The following is a 23,406-nucleotide window of genomic DNA, read 5'->3' as shown; positions in this document are numbered from 1 at the left end:
ACCCATCTGTTTCCCCTCATGTCCTTGTCAGAGATTGTTTTTTGTTATGCTCGTGTTTTATGGATTGGTGTGAGACGGGTTCTTGTACCCACGTTTATTTTATTATGTACTTTGGTTTAGGAGTTTTGTTTTACGTTATTAAACTACTCCATTATACCAAGTTTGATTCTCCTGCGACTTCCCCGCCACCTACACACACGTCATGACAATGACACAAGTAATTTTTCCAACAATTGTTTACAGACAGATTATTTCACTTATAATGCACTGTATCACAATTCCAGTGGGTCTTAAGTTTACATAAACTAAATTCCCGAAAATGATGTCATGGCTTTAGAAGCTTCTGATAGGCTAATTGACATCATTTGAGTCAATTGGAGGTGTACCTGTGGATGTATTTCAAAGCCTACCTTCAAACTCAGTGCCTCTTTGCTTGACATCATAGGAAAATCAAAATAAATCACCCAAGACCTTAGAAAAAAATTATAGACCTCCACAAGTCTGGTTTATCGTTGGGAGCAATTTCCATACGCCTGAAGGTACCACATTCATCTGTACAAACAATAGTACGCAAGTATAAACACCAATGGACCACGCAGCTATCATACCGCTCAGGAAGGAGACGCGTTCTGTCTCCTAGAGATGAATGTACTTTGGTGCGAAAAGTGCAAATCAATCCCAGAACAACAGCAAAGGACCTTGTGAAGATTCTGGAAGAAACAAGTGCAAAAGTATCTATATCCACAGTAAAACGAGTCCTATATCGACATAATCTGAAAGTCCGCTCAACAAGGAAGAAGCCACTGCTCCAAAACCGCCATAAATAAGCCAGACTACGGTTTGCAATTGCAAATGGGGACAAATATCGTACTTTTTGGAGAAATGTTCTCTGGTCTGATGAAACAAAAATAAAATTGTTTGGTCATAATGACCATCGTTATGTTTGGAGGAAAAAGGGGGAGGCTTGCAAGCCGAAGAACCCCATCCCAACCGTGAAGCACGGGGGTGGCAGCATCATGTTGTGGGGGTGCTTTGCTGCAGGAGGGACTGGTGCACTTCACAAAATAGATGGCATCATGAGGATGGAAAATTATGTGGCTATATTGAAGCAACAACAAAGTCTAGGTATTGGAGTGGCCATCACAAAGCCATTCTATTCTTAATTCCATTCCTTAATTTAGATCTGTGTGTATTGTTGTGAAGTGATTAGATATTACTTCTTTTTTTTCACTGTTGGAGCTAGAAACACAAGCATTTCGTTACACCCGCAATAACATCTGCTAAACATGTGTACGTGACCAAAACAATTTGATTTGATTACAAAAACAGTGGTGGGGTGTCCGCTTTGTTGTGGTTTGAATTGCAGATTGCTCCTTTAAACACACCTTCTCCATCTAGAGACTGTGACTGAGACGGGTCCTCTACACTGAATATAGCATACTCCAATATAGAACGCATCTCCGGAGGGTGTAGCACTAGCATTGTGTTGCATTCTCAGATATTTCTTCAAGAAAGCATGCCAGAAAATGGGTCATGTTGAAAGTTATTTCCTCCATTTGCAATAGCGTGGCCGCTATTGTTCACTGAATGAGTGTTTGACAATAACCTTGTCTTAGAGATCTCCTCTATCTGGTGAGGGAGTAGGAAAGAATGATATCCAAGAGTTTCATGAGGATAAAATAGAATTAAAATGTGTTGTCAGTTAGATTTATAACCATTTAAAGGGAATGTCACAGCCATGGAATCACAGTCTGTGTGTTCCCGCTGGTCGGTTTATTGGCCTGCTGATTGGATCAGTGGATTACCAGAAGATATGGGCTCAATCATCTCCATAGAGATGTTTCTTACAAACCCCACACATACAGCCCATGTAGCCTACTGCCCCATACCCATGTACTGCTGATGGAATGTGCTGAAATCATATGTGAGGGTGTGAAATTAGAATGATATACACTGACATGCCTGACACCTAATCCAGTGGGCAATGCTGGTTGAAATGACATATTTATGAGTTTACCCAGCTGTCCCTCCCTGTTAAAGTCCCTCTATCCCTCTGCCCCCTGAGTCCATCTCATCTCCATGGTGGTACTAGCAGCATTTAAATGTTGCCTTGGACTGGCTCATGTTGATCCTGTCATTTTCGTTGTCTCTGCTGGACAGCCCTCTGTCAATCCGCAGCATGTTCTCCATTAGGAAGGCCCCTGCCTCGTCAACATTGAGATTGTCCTGAAAGTCAGACATAGGGGAACATGGTACAAGGAACACTTTTCTTTAAATTTAAGAATGGTGAAATGCAACCTATTTTGGTCAGAGTCAGTATCAGGTTTGTTGCGATTTTTCATTCAATTACAACAAAGTCATTCCACCTCAAAAAACACAAGAAAAAGGATTTCGACACCCACCTTCTAATTTGATCTCTGAGAAATTAAGATAATTGATTGCACCTAACTTGGCCATTTTAAATATAGGATTCATATCATCTTCAATAAATATAGTACCTAACATCAAGTTTGGACCATCATTCTTACTAACAATGAGTAAGACGTGAGGAATCCCAAAAAATTATCAAAAGCCACCCACGGACCTCCCACACCCCACGCCAATCCCACCCCAACAACCAGTATACAGTATCAGTTCTCTATGTTTGAAAAGTAGTATGGAGCTGCTGCTTGGAGTATTGCTTCTTCATCCTTTGCAATGTATTGCCAGTGAATCTGGTGAGGTTTTTTCTCCCCTGTTCTGAGAAATTTGCCATTGAAGTCACTTGCATTATAGTGTGAAAGTACAACGTTTGGCCGACTAGATGCCACTGTTCCTGCTACTGCCACCAAACACTTTTATCCATGTTGCTGGTCTTTTGTGTTTATTAAATGGACCATAACATTTCCTTTGCAACTTTGGGTAGAAATCCATTAGTATTTGCACATGATGAAAATAGATTGTATGGTCAACCTCACAAGGAAACAGACCCTCTGTGTGTGTTTAATTCCCTTCAAAAAAGGGCCAAATTAGTTACTGTTAGACCATTTCTGGTGAACAAGCAAATAATTAGGCGACAGCAGTTCTATTGGTTTCAATGTTATGGTCTCTAATGGTCTTCAATGGTAAAAGTCCCAAACACACACTGTATAGTATTTTGCTATGGTAATGGTATTGGGTTGGGTTTAATGGTAAATAATCACACTACAATATCATTTTATTGAAAAACATAGTATGACTGCCATGGGGCGGCAGGTAGCCTAGCGGTTAAGAGTGTAGGGCCAGTAACCGAAATGGCACTGGTTCAAGACCGAGAGCCAGCAAGGTGGAAAAATCTGCTCTTCTGCCCTTGAGCATGGCAGTTAAACAACAAATGCTCTCTCAGCGCCAATGACACACCTCTTTGATTCAGAAGGATTGGGTTAAATGCAAAAGCCATATCTTGGTTGAATGCATTCAGTTGTGCAACTGACTAGGTATCCCTTTCCCAATGGTTCATTATTCTCACAACATTTTAGTTACTAGCCCATTTTTCCATAAAAGTTTGGGCTGGTAGGAAAAGTCTTCATATGAGAATTGCAACATACACATAGCCCTCAGAGAGCTGCCATTTGTTGAACTATTCAAGGAGAGTTGGTTTGAAGCATTAGGTTGCTAATAGAAGGACAAACTGAATTGCTTTCATGGAGAACTGGCTTGACCACACAATTGACCACACAATTTATTTTTATCATGAGCAAACGCTATTGGGTTTTCTATCCAAAGTTGCAAAGAAAATGTTGTGATTCATTAAATAAAACAGCAAAATTGATAAAAGGGTGTGGCGGCAGCAGCAACAACAGTGGCATCTAGTGGGCAGAACCTGGTACTTTCACATTCATTTATAGTAAATAATGCAAGCGACTTCAATGGCCAATTTCTTTAAACAGAGGGAAAAAGCCGTCACCAGATTCACAGGGAATACATAACAAATGGTGAAGAAGCAATACTCCAAGCCGCAGCTCCATAGTACTTGTCAAACATAGAGAACTGATACTGTATACTAGTTGTTGGGGTGGGATGTTTGATCTGATTGGCGTGGGGTGTGGGGGTGTCCGTGGGTGGCTTTTTACCATTTTAGTTGATTCCTCACGTCTTACTCAATGATAGAAAGAAGAATCGGATGTTAGGTTAGTTACTATATTTGTTAAATATTATGTGAATCCTATAAATTAAAAGGGCCGATTTTTGGTTTCAAATTCAATTTCAACAAAATAATGTTTCAGGAATGCAAATCTTATCTGTTTTTGTAACTACAGGAACTATTTCACAACAACCTGAGATGGTGGATGTCATTGCTTGCTGAAATGACCCAATATCCATTAGTCCCCAAACTCTATGAGGGTGAACAGAGCATTCACTACAGAGATGTTGTTGCGTTGACAGCCAATGCACTACACAATGTTTGCCTTGTACAATGCACAGCTTCTTTAAACCACAGTAAAGCACTGAAACTAATGTGACTCATGTTTACACACCTTAATTCTTTATGAGCACATTGTTACTGTGTTAATATCCAAAAATGTACATCACATGACTTCATTCTTTGACTGATTTCTTTCTGACTTCCTCACCTTTGCTGACGTCTCAAACCAACCCAGGAAGCCTTTCTCTTTACAGTAGTTGTCCATGAGGGCAGACAGCTCCTTGTTTCCCTGTCTGGTCACACTTGTTGGCAAACAGGACAGCAGGGACAGGGCTTCCACTGACCAGTCTCACTTTGCTATCTAGGTCATGCTTCCACTGTGAGGCAGCCTCTAATGTCTCCATCTTGGTCGTGTCAAAGACCACAAACGCCCCCATGGCCTCCTTGTCGTATACTCCGGACATGTTCCTAATCCTCTCCTGACCTTCAGGAAATAGAGAAAAACATAGTGTGTCCCTATGGGTCTTGGCCAAAAGTAGTGCACTATAAAGGGAATAGGGCGCCTGTTGGCACACATTCATACAGTTGTCATCTGCTTTGCATTCTTAATCCTCCTTAACTTTGATTGGAAAGCTGTTCACTTACATAAATGTTAATCTGGGGCTATGGAAAATGTACAACTTGGAAAGCAAAATGCTGTCTACAATTCATGGAGATAACCTAGTAAGGAAAGAGCTGTAACCCAAATCAAATAACAAAAGTAGAGAAACACAGAACTGTAACTGTCATCATATTGTCAACCCCACTCCATATTGTGAAGCGCACAACCCCATAGATCACCCACAACCCCATAGATCATCAAGATCTAATTTCAGTCCACTTTTTTAATGCCCAATTCTACACTTCTCTATATAGGAATATTGTTAATAGAGTAGGTTATTGTTAATAGAGTAAACTTTTCTTTAGTTTTGAGTTAGTTGGATAATCTTATTTCTATTTTTAGGCTGTACATTTTTGAGTGAGAAAAACATGGTTCTGCTAGCTGAAAACCTTATTTCACGTGTGTGTGTGTGTCTGTGCTCAACATATTTGGCTTACCTGCAATGTCCCAAAGCTGAAGTCTCACCACTGTTTTATTGTCCCATTCGATCGTTTTCAACGCAAAGTCAACTCCAATCGATGCCTTGTACATCTCCTTGAACCGCATGTTAACGTACCGCGTTATAAAGCTCGTTTTTCCAACACACCTCTCTCCAATCACCAAAACTTTAAACAAACACTCGGTGCATACCGATAATGAACCCCAGCCATGTTCAAATATCAACAGCAACATCAAGTTTTGTTGTAGGCTAGCGATATAGACCAGAGAGTGGTAGCCTACACTTTCATTTTGCCGCAGGTGACCAAGGTATAGACAGCCACCATGAATGAATGACTCAGTACATGTGCAAAAAAAAATATGTTATTTATTCTAACAAAACACATATCTTCAATAATGTGAACGACAATGACTGTTTGCACGACTGTGTTTGATACATATTGTAAAACAGAAAACATGATTGGACCCTATGAAGGCATATCTATCAAATAGCCTATTCATGTTACTAGCCATTGTTTATTACATTATATAGTGAGATCATAACAATTGGTCAAAGTAAGAATTATACTGTACAAACCCAACAGTCACTATCAGCAACACACTTATAAATTGTAAAATAAACGTAGTAATTCCTTTTAGTAAAACTAATCTGAATCGTTACCAAAATAGGATGCATACTACTACATACTGTACATTCACAAAAGTAACAAATTACATTTTTGGCAGTCATATTATAATAGACACTGTTGCAAGTATGGATTTAAAGGAGTGTTTATAAAATATACAGACTTGCAATAGAAATTAGAGACATTTTAAAAATGTTTTTCTGTAAATGGAAGCATACCGGATACATGGCACTTGAATCCTTCTGGTTTTTGCTTGCTACATTCTTACAGTAGTTAGTTATTGTATCTATATAATATATTAATTCTGAAGTTATCTGATGAAGAAAGTGACTGTGACAAACTCTGTGCTTTTTTCTCTGAATAATACATACCACTTTTGAGCAAAACAACAAAACACATTAATCTAGAATATTTGACATTGTAAGGTTATAACTGTATTAGAAAACATGGGCCTACAAAGTGCATACATTATTTATAGACATGTTTGTGAACTACAGGTTGGATAGTCTATTATGATAAACAATCTACTTTCAAGTGGTGGAAGTTTGCCTTAATGAAACAAGCAACAAACACAACCATTATTGTAATACCTGATGATGGTCAAATTTACACTGCATTGTACCCTTAAAATAACTGCTACTTACATGACTTCAATAAGCTACATGAAGAAGACTATCTTAACTTTTTGCTTTCCTAATAAGACACTGAGCAACGTCAAAGCTGTTCATCTCTTGCATAAACATGGCAATACATTTTGCAACAGGTTAAATCTTTTCTTTGTGATATTTATTATACAACAATAAGACCTTTTTAAAAATGTGTCCGGTGCTTTTTTTGCTCACTTTCATCCCTGTAAACACACACTTTTGCTCATAGATTTCATGAGTCAACCAATATAGTCCAGTCAATCACTCAATAACGTATTCAAGACATTTTGACCATTTCTTACTGGTCATTAAATGGAACACAAATAATATGCTACAAGTCATCAGCTACAAAATGGCTCTATATTATTCTACCATATCTACAGTACTCGTTCACAGCGTTGAGCTTTGTGTGTAGTCCTTCAGAATGACGGAGGCATAGTTTGAAGGGGTGCACAATATGGACTCGGACACGGGTGAGGCGTTATGGATGGGGCTCCCCATGCTCGCTGTATCACGAAATGGGGAGGGGGGCATCAGGGCCAAAGAATTCTCCGTTGCTAATTTGAGCTGAACGAGGTCGTCCTCCTCTTCTTCTTCGTGAATCAGGGCGTTGTCATACATATATCCATGGAGGAGGCCAAACCGCTCGTTCTCCACCACTACATCCTCCTCAATCTCCTCCTCCTCCTCCATCTCCAGGTGGGAGGTGTGCTCCTCGTCGTCGAATGAGCCAAGGTCTAGTTGCAGGGGCAAGACTGCATGCTGCTGGATGAGATGAGCCTGGTGGTACACAGGCCTGCCATGACTGCTCCCAGACCTGCCCCCAAAACCCTCACCACAACCAACAGGGCTGGGCGGAATGATCATGTCCATATCATTGAGCTCAGGTATGATGAAATCACTGTTGTACTTGCCCACCACCTCCTGTAGCTGTAGGTGGTCCATAATGACTCTCTGCTGGGGGATCACTCTGCTCTGTGGCAGGTGCGGGGGCATGTGCTCAACAGGAGGGTAATATTCAACCACCTCCTCGTCCACCTCTTTCATCGGCCCACCAGTGGTGGGCATTATCTGCCCATGGGCCATCATGTGGGGACTAAGAGGAGGATTGTATCTGACTAAGTCGCTCTCGTCCTCCTCGGCTACATTGTACAGAGTCTTGGTGCTGAGGTCAGAGAACTCCATGGCCATGCTGCTGCCTGTGTTATGGTAGGTGTTAGTTAAGGGTCTGATGACGGCCATCTGATTGGAGCATCCTGCTTCCTGTCTCTTCACGTGCACAGACAGTCTTTGCCAATTGTGCTCCCCTTTTGGAGCATGATGTCTTGCACCTGGTTCAGACCATGACACAGACTTTCCATTAGAACTATGAACAGAATAAAGATGGCTGTTAGCTATTTCATAGGGACTCATAAAGGTGGAGACAACAACTGTGTTTCTGGTTCATGTAATAACATTTTTAAAAAGGAAAGTTAAAATCTCTAACAGATCAATTCTATGTTGATGGTGACTTTACAAAATGCGTATTTTTGGTTTGATTTACTGAGGATCGTATATTTATTTATATATTCAGATGAATGTATTTCCAATATACTATACATCCTAGTTCTGTGGTACAGTGTATCCTGATAGTGATCCTTCAGTACTCATGGGTATGCTGGTATTAATTATATTCAGCAACAGATCAACGGCGGTTGTTAATTGAACATTGACCTGGATCTGGCATAATATCCTGTAACACTCTCTTTGTGTCCCAAATGGCACCATATTCAATACATAGTGCACTATTTTTGGCCCAGGTCAAAAGTAGAGAACTAGCCTATTTAGGTTGCCATTTGGTACGCAGACTCTGCCCTCTGTGCGTGAATTACTGTAAAGCAAAATCAGCATCCCAGTGGTACCTCAGGAGCCCGTATTCACAAAGCGTCTCAGAGTAGGAGAGATGATCTAGGATCAGATCCCCCTGTCCAGCTTATCTTATTCATTATGCTCTAAAAGGCTAAACTGATTCTATATCAGCAGTCCTACTTTGAGACTCTTTGAATATAGGCCCAGGAATGACTCATTTCCATCAACTTACTTCTCAGAGTTCTTCTTCCGTTTGAACATGTCGAGCAGGCTGTTGCTCCGGCAAGCGACATTGCCGTCGCCAACGTGCATGCGCACTACATCTGAGGTGGTGAACGCGCTGCGCACATTCCGCTCCGGCTTGGCGAGGATGATATAGATCTTTGGTGAGAACATACAGCCCAATGCCACAGTCACACTCAGGCTCACTGAGAACGATGTAGTGATGATCTTGTAGTTAGAGCCAAAGTAGATGGGCACAAATGCCAGCCAGATTATACAAGTTGTATACATAGTGAATGCGATGTACTTGGCTTCGTTGAAGTTAGCCGGAACGTTGCGCGTCTTGAAGGCGTAGTAGGTACAGCTCATGATGAGCAGGCCGTTGTAGCCCAGTGGCGCTACCATGCCCACCGTGCTTGTGTTGCAGATCAGGAAGACCTCCCTGATGCTGGGGTAGGACTTGACGGGCATAGGCGGCTCCAGGATGATCAGAGTAACCTCCAGGGTGAGCTGGACACTGACTAGGAGGCCGGCGATCACCAACTGATTATACAAAATAAGAAGAACACACAGGATTTATATGCCGCTTTTTTCAAGGACACAAAGACATACCAAAGACAAAACAATAGGTGCGTCTGAAATGGCATCCTATTCCTTATAGTGCACTACTTTTGACCAGGGCCTGCTAGTGCACTATATAGGGAATAGTGTGCCATTTGGGAGGTATCCAATGTCAAAACCAACAAATCAAAACAAGAACAAAGAGAAATCTAAATAAGTCTATATAATCACCTGGGCCCAGGCGCTCATAAACCGCGGCTTCCTGGTACAGATCTTCTTCTTGCTGCCAGCCAGGATGCGTGCGATGCGGTTGGTCTTGGTGACTAACGCTGAGTAGCACATGGTGGCTGAGAGGCCCACCAGGAGGCGCTGCAGGTAGCAGGAGGCCACGGTGGGCCTGGCGATCAGAGTGAAGGGGCAGATGTAGCCCAGGAAGATCCCGGCCAGGATGATGTAGCAGAGCTCGCGGCTGGAGGACTTGACCACAGGCGTGTCCCGGTAGAGGACGAAGATGAAGGTGACAAAGGAGGTGACCAGGATACCCAGGCAGGCAAACACCACCTGGACGATGGACTCTGGGTTCCCCCACTCCAGGTACCGCAAGGTGATGGGCTCGCAACCTGGGGAGAAGACACAGATAAAGAGAATAAGCGTGAGACCTTTCTCTGAAGATATTTCACTTGAAACAAAGCCTCTTACTGCATGCAATAGGCTAACTGATTGATGGATGGATTGATTGATTGATTTAACCTAGGTCCCAGACAGTGTATGTCTGACTTGACACTTCTTTATTCCAAATTGACAAAACTACCCAAAATCACAAAGGATGAAATAAACTTATAGTGGATAAAAAATGTTCATTCTGCACAGTTGAATATTAATTAAATATGGGTAGCCTATAGCATTTTTCTTTCTCCAAATCAACCATCTGAGAGCCTGTGTAATCGCTGCCTCCAGTTGGAAAACACACCAAGTATTAAAGTAGGTTTTCAGCTCAACTATAAATAAACCCCTTCTCTACTTAGGGAGGGCCAGTGCACAGCACAGCTAGCCATGGGGAGGGAGAGGCAAGCTGTAGTACAAAGCGTAGCCATTGGAGGTGAGGGGGAACGACAGGACTGCAGCAGGAGTCAGTAAATCACTGCAGCATAACACTGGTCCAAGCATCCAAAATCACCACAGTATTCATCCAATGACACAGCTAACAAATGGCAAATATTTCACTGACCAATTTTATATTAAAGAGATAATTCAGGGTTTTGGAAATGATGCCCTTTATCCTTTTCCCCAGAGTCAGATGGACTTGTGGATACCGGTTTTATGTTGCTGTGTCCAGTATGAAGGAAGTTAGAAGTAGTTTCGTAAGGCAATGCTAACTAGCGTTAGCACAATTACTGGAAGTCTATGGGTATCTACTAGCATGCTAGCAGATACCCGATTCCTGTAGACTTACAGTCATTGCGCTAATGCTAGATAGAATTGGCTCGCGAAACTACTTCTAACTTCCTTCATACTGGACCCGGAGACATAAAAATTATATTCATGAGTTCATCTGAGTCTGAGGAAGTAGATAAAGAGCCTCAATGCCAAAATCATGAAGTATCCCTTTAACGTCAAACAGCAAAAAGGAAATAATCACACAAGGTCATTAAGTAGTTTGTGTTATGGTTGTTAAAATAATTGCTATCTAAACAAAATGTTCACTTTCACAAAGTTGATGACAATTATTTTTGGTTAGTATCATTGTTTCATGTCTACTGTCTTTGGGGCGGCAGGGTAGACTAGTGGTTAGAGTGTTGGACTAGCAGCCGAAAGGTTGCAAGTTCAAATCCCTGAGCTGACAAATCTGTTGTTCTGCCCCTGAACAGGCAGTTAACCCACTGTTCCTAGGCCTTCATTGAAAATAAGAATGTGTTCTTAACTGACTTGCCTAGTTAAATGAAGGTGAAATGTAGACATTTAAAGGAGAGCATCTTATCTGAAGGTGAAATGTAGACATTTAATTTAAAGGAGAGCATCTTATCTTTGAAGAGCTTGAAAGCCATAAGCAGTAGAAATAAGAAAGGTAGTGCTGTCTTTTTGATATATGATTAATGGTTCTCTGGTGTCATGGGGTGCACCTTTGAAAATAGGAAAGCAGTATAGGCCAGATGGGTGAAATTGTGCTGTTACCAACAATCATGGATGAATAAACTCTGCTGAGCAAAAATAAGTGCTGTGCTGTGAAGGCTTTGAGGAACTGAACTTCAAAATCAGACTGTAATACCTCTGTGGGAATATTGTCTCCCCTGTGAGATACAGTGGGGCAAAAACGTATTTAGTCAGCCACCAATTGTGCAAGTTCTCTAAAATTAAAAAGATGAGAGAGGCCTGTAATTTTCATCATATGTACACTTCAACTATGACAGACAAAATGAGTGAAAAAAATCCAGAAAATCACATTGTAGGATTTTTAATGAATTTATTTGCAAATTATGGTGGAAAAGAACTATTGGATTTCTGGCTCTCACAGACCTGTAACTTCTTCTTTAAGAGGCTCCTCTGTCCTCCACTCATTACCTGTATTAATGGCACCTGTTTGAACTTGTTATCAGTATAAAAGACACCTGTCCACAACCTCAAGCAGTCACACTCCAAACTCCACTATGGCCAATACCAAAGAGCTGTCAAAGGACACCAGAAACAAAATTGTAGACCTGCACCAGGCTGGGAAGACTGAATCTGCAATAGGTAAGCAGCTTGGTTTGAAGAAATCAACTGTGGGAGTAATTATTAGGAAATGGAAGACATACAAGACCACTGATAATCTCCCTTGATCTGGGGCTCCACGCAAGATCTCACCCCGTGGGGTCAAAATGATCACAAGAACGGTGAGCAAAAATCCCAGAACCACACGGGGGGACCGAGTGAATGACCTGCAGAGAGCTGGGACCAAAGTAACAAAGCCTACCATCAGTAACACACTACGCCGCCACGAACTCAAATCCTGCAGTGCCAGACGTGTCCCCCTGCTTAAGCCAGTACATGTTCAGGCCCGTCTGAAGTTTGCTAGAGAGCATTTGGATGATCCAGAAGAAGATTGGGAGAATGTCATATGGTCAGATGAAACCAAAATATAACTTTTTGTTAAAAACTCAACTCGTCATGTTTGGAGGACAAAGGATGCTGAGTTGCATCCAAAGAACACCATACCTACTGTGAAGCATGGGGGTGAAAACATCATGCTTTGGGGCTGTTTTTCTGCAAAGGGACCAGGACGACTGATCCGTGTAAAGGAAAGAATGAATGGGGCCATGTATCGTGAGATTTTGAGTGAAAACCTCCTTCCATCAGCAAGGGCATTGAAGATGAAACGTGGCTGGGTCTTTCTGCATGACAATGATCCCAAACACACCGCCCGGGCAACGAAGGAGTGGCTTCGTAAGAAGCATTTCAAGGTCCTGGAGTGGCCTAGCCAGTCTCCAGATCTCAACCCCATAGAAAATCTTTGGAGGGAGTTGAAAGTCCCTGTTGCCCAGCAACAGCCCCAAAACATCACTGCTCTAGAGGAGATCTGCATGGAGGAATGGGCCAAAATACCAGCAACAGTGTGTGAAAACCTTGTGAAGACTTACAGAAAACGTTTGACCTCTGTCATTGCCAACAAAGGGTATATAACAAAGCATTGAGATAAACTTTTGTTATTGACCAAATACTTATTTTCCACCATAATTGGCAAATAAATTCATAAAAAATCCTACAATGTGATTTTCTGGATTTTATTTCTAATTTTGTCTGTCATAGTTGATGTGTACCTATGATGAAAATTACAGGCCTCTCTCATCTTTTTAAGTGGGAGAACTTGCACAATTGGTGGCTGATTAAATACTTTTTGCCCCACTGTATCTGCTCTGAGCTCTTATTAAAGGGATATTTAAAGGGATACTTCAGAATTTTTGGCGAGTTCTCCAGTGTGAGATGAACGCGTGGATAGCATTTTTATGTCTCTGCATGCAGTTTGAAGGAAGTTGCTATCTAGTGCTAACGCAATTTCCAGCTAGCGTTAGCACAATGACCAGATACCCATGGACTTCCAGTCAGATGCCCATAGACTTCCAGTCATTGCGCTAATGCTAGTTAGCAATTGCGCTAGCGCTAGTTAGCAACTTCCTTCAAACTGCACGCAGAGATATAAAAATGTTATCCACAAGTTCATCTGATTCTGGGAAAGCAGATAGATGGACTTATTGCCAAAATCCCGAAGTATCCCTTTGATATTATACAGCTGAACAGAAAGGTTGAGTGCATCACATGAGCAAGGAAGTAAATGTAAATATTGACTTTAAATTGACAATATACTTTGGGCCTACTGTAATGTCATGTAATAATATACATGGATGTAATAGTATAAGATAACATATGGCTAAAAATCCTCTGATGTATATTAACCAGGTGTACAGTGCATTCGGAAAGTATTCAGACCCCTTTACTTTTTCCACATTTTGTTATGTTACAGCCTTATTCTAAAATGGATTAAACAGTGCCTTAGACCACTGCACCAATCGGGAAGCCAATCCCATTATTCTCTGAAGATCCTCAAGCTCTGTCAGGTTGGATGGGGAGTGTCGCTGCACATCTTTTTTCCGGTCTGTTCAGAGATGTTCGATCGAGTTCATGTCCGTGCTCTGGCTGTGCCACTCAAGGACATTCAGAAGCCATTCCTGCATTGTCTTGTCTGTGTGCTTAGAGTCGTTGTCTTGTTGGAAGGTGAATCTTCACCCCAGTCTGAGGTCCTGAGGACTTTGGAGCAGATTTTCATCAAGGATCTCTCGGTACTATGCTCAGTTCATCTTTCCCTCGATCCTGACTAGTCTCCCAGTCCCTGCCGCTGAAAAACATGCCCACAGCATGATTCTGCCACCACCATGCTTCACTGTAGGGATGGTGCCAGGTGTCCTCCAGACGTGACGCTTGGTATTCAGGTCAAAGAGTTCAATCTTGGTTTCATCAAGACCAGAGAATCTTGTTTCTCATGGTCTGAGAGTCTTTTAGGTGCCTTTTGGCAGACTTCAAGCGGGCTGTCATGTGCCTTTACTGAGGAGTGGCTTCCGTCTGGCCACTCCACCATAACGGCCTGATTGGTGGAGTGCTCCAGAGATTGTGTTACACCCTGATCTGTTTCACCTGTCTTGTGATTGTCTCCAACCCCTCCAGGTGTCACTTATTATCCCTGGTTTACAGTCGTGGCCAAAAGTTTTGATATTAAAATATTAATTTTCACAAAGTCTGCTGCCTCAGTTTGTATAATGGCAATTTTCATATACTCCAAAATGTTATGAAGAGTGATCAGATGAAGTGCAAAGTCCCTCTTTGCCATTCAAATGAACCGAATCCTCAAAAAACATTTCCACTGCATTTCAGCCCTGCCACAAAAGGACCAGCTGACCTCATGTCAGTGATTCTCTCGTAAACACAGGGTGAGTGTTGACAAGGACAAGGCTGGAGATCATTCTGTCATGCTGATTGAGTTCGAATAACAGACTGGAAGCTTCAAAGGGAGGGTGGTGCTTTGAAACATTGTTCTTCCTCTGTCAAACATGGTTACCTGCAAGGAAACACGTGCCATCATCATTGCTTTGCACAAAAAGGGTTGCTGCCAGTAAGATTGCACCTAAATCAAGCATTTATCAAGAACTTCAAGGAGAGCGGTTCAATTGTTGTGAAGAAGGTTTCAGGGCACTTCAAGTCCAGCAAGCCCCAGGACCGTCTCCTAAAGTTGATTCAACTGCGGGATCGGGGCACCACCAATACAGAGCTTGCTCAGGAATGGCAGCAGGCAGGTGTGAGTGCATCTGCACGCACAGTGAGGGGAAGACTTTTGGAGGATGGTCTGGTGTCAAGAAGGGCAGCAAAGAAGCCACTTCTCTCCAGGAAAACATCAGGGACAGACTGATATTCTGCAAAAGGTACAGGGATAGGACAGCTGAGGACTGGGGTAAAGTGATTTTCTCTGATGAATCCCCTTTCCGATTGTTTGGGGCATCCGGAAAAAAGCTTGTCCGGAGAAGACAAGGTGAGCGCTACCATCAGTCCTGTGTCATGCCAAAAGTAAAGCATCCTGAGACACATTCATGTGTGGGGTTGCTTCTCAGCCAAGGGAGTGGACTCACTCACAAGTGTGCCTAAGAACACAGCCATGAATAAAGAATGGTACAAACACATCCTCCGAGTGCAACTTCTACCAACCATCCAGGAACAGTTTGGTGACGAACAATGCCTTTTCCAGCATGATGGAGCACCTTGCCATAAGGCAAAAGTGATAACTAATTGGCTCGGGGAACAAAACATTGATATTTTGGGTACATGGCCAGGAAACTCCCCAGACCTTAATCCCATTGAGAGCTTGTTGTCAATCCTCAAGAGGAGGGTGGACAAACAAAAACCCACAGATTCTGACAAACTCCAAGCATGGATTATGCAAGAATGGGCTGGCATCAGTCAGGATGTGGCCCAGAAGTTAATTGACAGTATGCCAGGGCGGATTGCAGAGGTCTTGAAAAAGAAGGGTCAACACTGTAAATATTGACTCTTTGCATCAACTTCATGTAATTGTCAATAAAAGCATTTGACTGTTATGAAATGCTTGTAATTATACTTCAGTATTCCATAGTAACATCTGACAAAAATATCTAAAAACACTGAAGCAGCAAACTTTGTGAAAATTAATATTTGTGTCATTCTCAAAACCTTTGGCCATGACTGTATATGTCCCCGTATTTCCTGTCTCTCTGTGCCAGTTCATCTGGCATGTTTTTCAAGTCAACCAGCGGTTTTCCCGTACTCCTGCTTCTATTCTCTTTTGCTAGTCCTCCAGGTTTTTGACCCTTGCCTTGCCCTGACCTCAAGCCTGCCTGACCATTCTGCCTGCCCTGACCTCAAGCCTGCCTGACCATTCTGCCTGCCCTGACCTCAAGCCTGCCTGACCATTCTGCCTGCCCTGACCTCAAGCCTGCCTGACCATTCTGCCTGCCCTGACCTCAAGCCTGCCTGACCATTCTGCCTGCCCTGACCTCAAGCCTGCCTGACCATTCTGCCTGCCCTGACCTCAAGCCTGCCTGACCATTCTGCCTGCCCTGACCTCGAGCCTGCCTGACCATTCTGCCTGCCCTGACCTCGAGCCTGCCTGACCATTCTGCCTGACCTGACCTCAAGCCTGCCTGACCATTCTGCCTGCCCTGACCTCAAGCCTGCCTGCACCTCTGTACCTCCTGGACTCTGAACTGGTTTTGACCTTTTGCCTGTCCATTCTCTTGCCTACCCCTTTTGGATTGTTTAATAAATATCAAGACTCAACCATCTGCCTCCTGTGTCTGCATCTGGGTCTCGCCTTGTGCCCTTATAGATGGTTGTTCTTCTGGAAGGTTCTCCCATCACCACAGAGGATTTCTGGAGCTCTGTCAGTGACCACCGGGTTCTTGGTCACCTCCCTGACCAAGGCCCTTCTCCCTTGATTGCTCAGTTTGGCCGGGCGGCCACCTCTAAGAAGAGTCTTGGTGGTTAATCCATTTAAGAATGATGGATGCCACTCTGTTCTTGGGGACCTTTTAATGCTGCAGAAATGTTTTGGTAGCCCTTTCCCAGATGTGTGTCTCGACATAATCCTGTCTCGGAGCTCTACGGACAATTCCTTCAACCTCATGGCTTGGTTTTTGCTCTGACATACACTGTCAAGCATGGGACCTTATATAGACAGGTGTGTGCCTTTCCAAATCATGTCCAATCAATTGAATTTACCACAGGTGGACTCCAATCAAGTTGTTGAAACATCTCAAGGATGATCAATGGAAACAATATGCACCTGAGCTGTAAACATAACAAAATGTGGAAAAAGTAAAGGGGTCTGAATACTTTCCCGAATGCACTCTTTTTTTATCCTTCATTAGCTTTGTGTATATGTTTATGTAGGCACCTCTACAAAGACACAAAAAAGCTAAAAGCAAACACCATACACTCCTAAATAACCCAACAACTCGATGGTACTGTTTTGGACCCATTCATGCACAATTCTGTAGGTATGAAAGAGGGAAGGGAAGGGCACCGTACCATACCTTCCAGTTCAGGGTCCGGCCACCAGCCCAGGTCGCAGGCCGTACAAGTAAACTCATCCTGAACAATCTCGTTGTCTTTACAGGCTGTACAGATCCAGCAACAGCTCACCTCTCCCTTCCTGATCACCTGTTTCGTTCAAACACATAGACAGGATGAGATTGCACTGTTGGAGTCTCTCAACTCACTCAATTTACCCATACAGCCGGTCACAGTTCTCTCCCTAGTCCCTACTCCTTCCCCTTGGCCTTAACCCAGATATGCAGCATCTGAATAAGTATAACCAGGGTAGTGGTGGGGTGTCCACCATATTGCTTACACCTTACAGATCTGCAAAATGGAAGGTTTTGCAGATTGCTAATGTGTAAGTTGGGCTAACACGAGTTACGGAAAGGGAAGGAGGAGGAGATTGCTTTCGCAATGGCATGCAGATTTATTTTAATGAGAAAATCAAGCGGCGTCCTAGTGTTAATGAAAGTCAATGGGTAAATAAATAATTACGTTCAGTAGCATCAGACCAGCTGGACTGTTTGACACCTACCTTGATCTCTCCCTTGGAGCAGGGCTCGCTACAGACGGAGAGGACCATGTCACTGCGGTTTATCTGCATCATGTAGTCATCAATGCTGAGCTGACCCTCGTGCCAAGAACCCACATTGATGTAGTCGAACGCACCAGGCTCCACATACTGTAGGTTCATTATTTCATACCTAAGAGTGGAGGGAAAGTTGCTCTGAAACTTGTATTTGATTCAAGTGTACGGAGACTTATTTTCATAGTGAAAGAGAAAGCAACAGATTCAATTATATTGATTGATTATGGGCAGGGGACTTTGGTATACATATATATTGATATTGGTTATGTTTCAGGAGGATTTGTTGTCTTCTGGGCACGTCATCCTAATCATTTGGAAACAGTATTGTCACTGTCAGGGGATTTTTGTTATGTACTAAGAGTAGATGCTGTACTTGTCAGATTCACACCGCAGTCATCTCGCTCAGGAAACCATCGTCTTAGCCTTAAGTTTAAGAGGAAATTCCCTCTTGGGCTAAGGGTGACACTGGTTTTATGTCTCGTTGGCAGGGCTATCTCATCATGAGACCCTGACTCTGCATCACCTTGGCTACACCTACCTGCCAGGTGTGTCCCCATTTTCATCAAACCACACATCTTCTCCAGACACCCCAGTGAAGGAGGTCCTCATGAGGAACTCTAACAGCTGGCTTCCATCGATGGGGTCCATGGCTTTGCATAGTCCCACATGGCCGGGGCAGAGGTGGCTGTGCATGTCATGGAGACCCTGAGCCATGGCGTAGATAGCATTGATGACGAATCCCATCTTACTGTCCTGGACATAGTTGTCCTCTAGACTTTCGTAACCTGTGGAATACAGTTAAAACAAAGGAAGGAAGATTAGGGATGCATTGTTTCCTCAAAGTAATTTTTTAAAGTACTTAATGTTTCAGTTCTGTAAGCATTATACAAGGATTATACAATGTAATGCAATGCAAAGTGAAATAGATAGTCATAGCTGAATATGAAATAAACTATTTTTCTATTGTCAAACAGCTTTTGCAGCGTAATATCGACTGAAATATTACCAAGGAATGATAGGGTGTCCAAAGACACATGCTTATTATTCTTCTTGGGTTTTGTGCAGCAGAAGGACACACTGTGCTGTTCCGTTCTGTGTCTGGGAGCATCAAAGGGCAGGCATCATTATGTTATGGCATCAAAGAAATGCTTGTTACCATGGAGCCACCAACCATTTTGTATTCGCAACTCGCAATTCAATTAGGTGTAAATAATGTGGTAATATTATTATTAATTGACAGAGGAAGAAAATCTATTATTCTCATTTATTCCTTCCTCCCTCGATCCAGTTGCGTCCCCTTTTGCCAGAAATACAGGTCTTGTGAATAAAACGGTTTGACACATTGTGCAGTATGTTAAAAGATCGAGACAGTAGAGTAACACTTTGATGATTTACCTAGAATTTGAAGAGAACAATATAGAACTGGGTCCAGGGACACCCTATCGATTAACAAGCGTGAAGCAAGCTAGAAGCAATATAAACAGCACATACTGTAGCTGATCTCGGTCTTATACTAATCACAATATTAAAGGCCAAGTCCACCACTTTTCAACCTGATGTTCATTATCTCCAGCACCGAACCAGTGTCTACGTAATCGGTGAAAACAGCGAGTTTCTATGATCTGTGGTTAAAAAGATAAGAAGAAAGGCCCTGAAAAATGTGTATCTGTGATATCACATGGTAGGATTAAAAGAAAGAAAAAGTGTGATTATCAAAAGCTGCAGCAGGTTTCTAGCCAGAGGGAGGGTATGTTCGTGCTCCCCACATCACCGCGAATCTCGTAGTTTGTTTTAACTTTTGCTTATGGCATCGTGTAGAACTTCTTAACGTTCTGTTTTTTTTCCTCTACAAAATGTAGAAATGCGCAGTTTTCACACATGTCGACACTGGTTTGGTGCTGGAGATAATGAACATAAGGTTGAAAAGTGGTGGAGTTGCCCTTTAATAATAGTATCCGGTACAGAAAGAATCAACAATTTGACTCATATCAATTTGTGAATCAAACGGTTTGGGCACAATGATTGCTCAGTTTTCAGATGTGTTTGTTTGTAGCCAGGCTTGTTTTTAAAAATGGTTATATATCAACTTACTGAATGTTACAAGTACAAACAAACACACCAACAATCGATTGGATAGGATTGTGGATAGTGGTATGAAGAGTGAGAGTTATACACTGAGTGTACAAAACATTAAGAACACCTTCCTAATATTGAGTTGCACCTGCTTTTGCCCTCAGAACAGCCTCAATTCTTCGGGGCATGGACTCTACAAGGTGTTGAAAGCGTTCCACAGGGATGCTGGCCCATGTTGACTCCAATGCTTCCCACAGCTCCATCAAGTTGGCTGGATGTCCTTTGGGTGGTGTCCATTCTAACCCCATGGTGTCTTAACGTATTGGGCCAAGGTCCATATAGGAACATGCAGCTTGAAGTTCTACAAGGCAGACCAGCCAGTTCGCATCTCATCTAATGCTTTCAAATGTTATTGGGCTTATGTTTTATACAGGCAATCTCAAAACCAGGAGGATGTGAGAATACACAGCATGTGAGGGAAACCAGTTGTTGTGCTCTCACTGCAATGCATAAAATCCCCCCAATAGCTTTATATAGTAGGGGTCAACAGATATACATTGATAGCGTTGAATTTCAGGGTTGATATGCCTCTGGTTTGGTATCTATGCAGGTTAGGAAAAACCATCTTAACCATAAAGGTTAATGACTTCCCATCAAACAAATCATTGAGTTTTCTATTGATGATACACTATATCAGTCGACCTCTATGTATATTGCCAGAGTGATGTGCTTTAAGAGTTCGTTCAGAAAAATACACACTCACCATTTTGGAGCTCTATACAAAGAAACGACAGAACAGCAGACTATGACTCTATCTCTGATTATCACAAATGATCAATATCCTTGTTATAAATAGTGCAGAACGTAAGAGAAACTTAGTGCTTGATTTATTAGTGAGGAGGTGGATATACATTAAAAAAGATAAAACTAGTCTTTGAAAAGGAGATGTAAAATAGAAATGTAAATTCATGCTAAATATTTAAAATATATATATACAGTGCCTTGCGAAAGTATTCGGCCCCCTTGACCTTTGCGACCTTTTGCCACATTTCAGGCTTCAAACATAAAGATATAAAACTGTATTTTTTTGTGAAGAATCAACAACAAGTGGGACACAATCATGAAGTGGAACGACATTTATTGGATATTTCAAACTTTTTTAACAAATCAAAAACTGAGAAATTGGGCGTGCAAAATTATTCAGCCCCTTTACTTTCAGTGCAGCAAACTCTCTCCAGAAGTTCAGGATCTCTGAATGATCCAATGTTGACCTAAATGACTAATGATGATAAATACAATCCACCTGTGTGTAATCAAGTCTCCGTATAAATGCACCTGCACTGTGATAGTCTCAGAGGTCCGTAAAAGAGCAGAGAGCATCATGAAGAACAAGGAACACACCAGGCATGAAGAACAAGGAACACACCAGGCAGGTCCGAGATACTGTTGTGAAGAAGTTTAAAGCCGGATTTGGATACAAAATGAATTTCCCAAGCTTTAAACATCCCAAGGAGCACTGTGCAAGCGATAATATTGAAATGGAAGGAGTATCAGACCACTGCAAATCTACCAAGACCTGGCCGTCCCTCTAAACTTTCAGCTCATACAAGGAGAAGACTGATCAGAGATGCAGCCAAGAGGCCCATGATCACTCTGGATGAACTGCAGAGATCTACAGCTGAGGTGGGAGACTCTGTCCATAGGACAACAATCAGTCATATATTGCACAAATCTGGCCTTTATGGAAGAGTGGCAAGAAGAAAGCCATTTCTTAAAGATATCCATAAAAAGTGCTGTTTAAGGTTTGCCACAAGCCACCTGGGAGACACACCAAACATGTGGAAGAAGGTGCTCTGGTCAGATGAAACCAAAATTGAACTTTTTGGCAACAATGCAAAACGTTGTGTTTGGCGTAAAAGCAACACAGCTCATCACCCTGACCACACCATCCCCACTGTCAAACATGGTGGTGGCAGCATCATGGTTTGGGCCTGCTTTTCTTCAGCAGGGACAGGGAAGATGGTTAAAATTGATGGGAAGATGGATGGAGCCAAATACAGGACCATTCTGGAAGAAAACCTGATGGAGTCTGCAAAAGACCTGAGACTGGGACAGAGTTTTGTCTTCCAACAAGACAATGATCCAAGACATAAAGCAAAATCTACAATGGAATGGTTCAAAAATAAACATATCCAGATGTTAGAATGGCCAAGTCAAAGTCCAGACCTGAATCCAATCGAGAATCTGTGGAAAGAACTGAAAACTGCTGTTCACAAATGCTCTCCATCCAACCTCACTGAGCTCGAGCTGTTTTGCAAGGAGGAATGGGAAAAAAATTCAGTCTCTCGATGTGCAAAACTGATAGAGACATACCCCAAGCGACTTACAGCTGTAATCGCAGCAAAAGGTGGCGCTACAAAGTATTAACTTAAGGGGGCTGAATAATTTTGCACGCCCAATTTTTCAGTTTTTAATTTGTTAAAAAAGTTTGAAATATCCAATAAATGTCGTTCCACTTCATGATTGTGTCCCACTTGTTGTTGATTCTTCACAAAGAAATACAGTTTTATATCTTTATGTTTGAAGCCTGAAATGTGGCAAAAGGTCGCAAAGTTCAAGGGGGCCGAATACTTTCACAAGGCACTGCATATATATATACTGTTGCATGCATTGTTTATATATACCTTTCACTTGAATCAAAATATATTTTTTGAAAACATCAGTAATTTCTATAGAATTCATCACTGGATTTTCTAAACAATGGTAACCAACTTGTAAATTAAGTTTGAAAACGCACAGTAGCAGTCAAAAGATTGGACACACCTACTAATTCAAGAGTTTTCCTTTCTTTATACTATTTTCTACATTGTAGAATAATACTGAAGACATGATTCCATATGTGTTATTTCATAGTTTTGATGTCTTCACTATTATTCTACAATGTAGAAAATAGTACAAATAAAGGCAAACTTGAATGAGGTAGGTGTGTCCAAACATGTGACTGGGGCTGCATATAGTTCAAAAGGAATAGAAAAGTGCAAGGTGGGGGAAAAAAAAAACGTTTTGAAGACATGCTTTTTGAGCATTGTTTCAAGTGATCAATACAGCTTGAGCTAATCAATTCGTCTGATTATTCACTTTTTTTTGGAGATCCAATGTGCCTTTTAAATTCAATTTACCTAGATCATCTTTGGTTGGCCAGGAGAATGTTTTAGAAATAAAATAAAACAAAAACAAAACATTATTGTATGGCTAGATGCACAGAG

At 42.0% G+C, this 23,406-nt stretch overlaps 2 protein-coding genes across 3 annotated transcripts in view; both read right to left on the bottom strand.

Moving 5' to 3' along the window:
- Positions 1–2,088: 2,088 nt before the first annotated feature.
- Positions 2,089–5,717, bottom strand: rab32b (RAB32b, member RAS oncogene family). Its single transcript, XM_064926989.1, is given in 4 exon segments — positions 2,089–2,226; positions 4,593–4,668; positions 4,670–4,868; positions 5,483–5,717. Coding segments are annotated over 4 exon segments (648 nt in total).
- Positions 5,718–5,830: 113 nt separating this feature from the next.
- The window catches only part of LOC135507889 (metabotropic glutamate receptor 1-like), a 30,906-nt gene continuing 13,330 nt past the window's right edge, over positions 5,831–23,406 (bottom strand). Inside the window, exons 5-10 of one of the 2 annotated variants that reach the window (XM_064927636.1) lie at positions 18,606–18,852; positions 18,014–18,182; positions 17,475–17,601; positions 9,619–10,007; positions 8,837–9,369; positions 5,831–8,122 (exon numbers count right to left, since the gene is read on the bottom strand). In XM_064927636.1, the coding sequence (XP_064783708.1) occupies positions 7,147–8,122; positions 8,837–9,369; positions 9,619–10,007; positions 17,475–17,601; positions 18,014–18,182; positions 18,606–18,852 (2,441 nt within the window). In that variant the 3' untranslated portion in view covers positions 5,831–7,146. The remainder of the gene's footprint in view (positions 8,123–8,836; positions 9,370–9,618; positions 10,008–17,474; positions 17,602–18,013; positions 18,183–18,605; positions 18,853–23,406) is intronic. The other variant, XM_064927637.1, reaches the window with a different exon arrangement.

The sequence above is a fragment of the Oncorhynchus masou genome, chromosome 21, assembly GCF_036934945.1.
Source record: "Oncorhynchus masou masou isolate Uvic2021 chromosome 21, UVic_Omas_1.1, whole genome shotgun sequence".
In the NCBI taxonomy this organism is placed as follows: Eukaryota; Metazoa; Chordata; class Actinopteri; order Salmoniformes; family Salmonidae; genus Oncorhynchus; species Oncorhynchus masou.
This window is presented reverse-complemented; position numbering and strand designations above follow the sequence as displayed.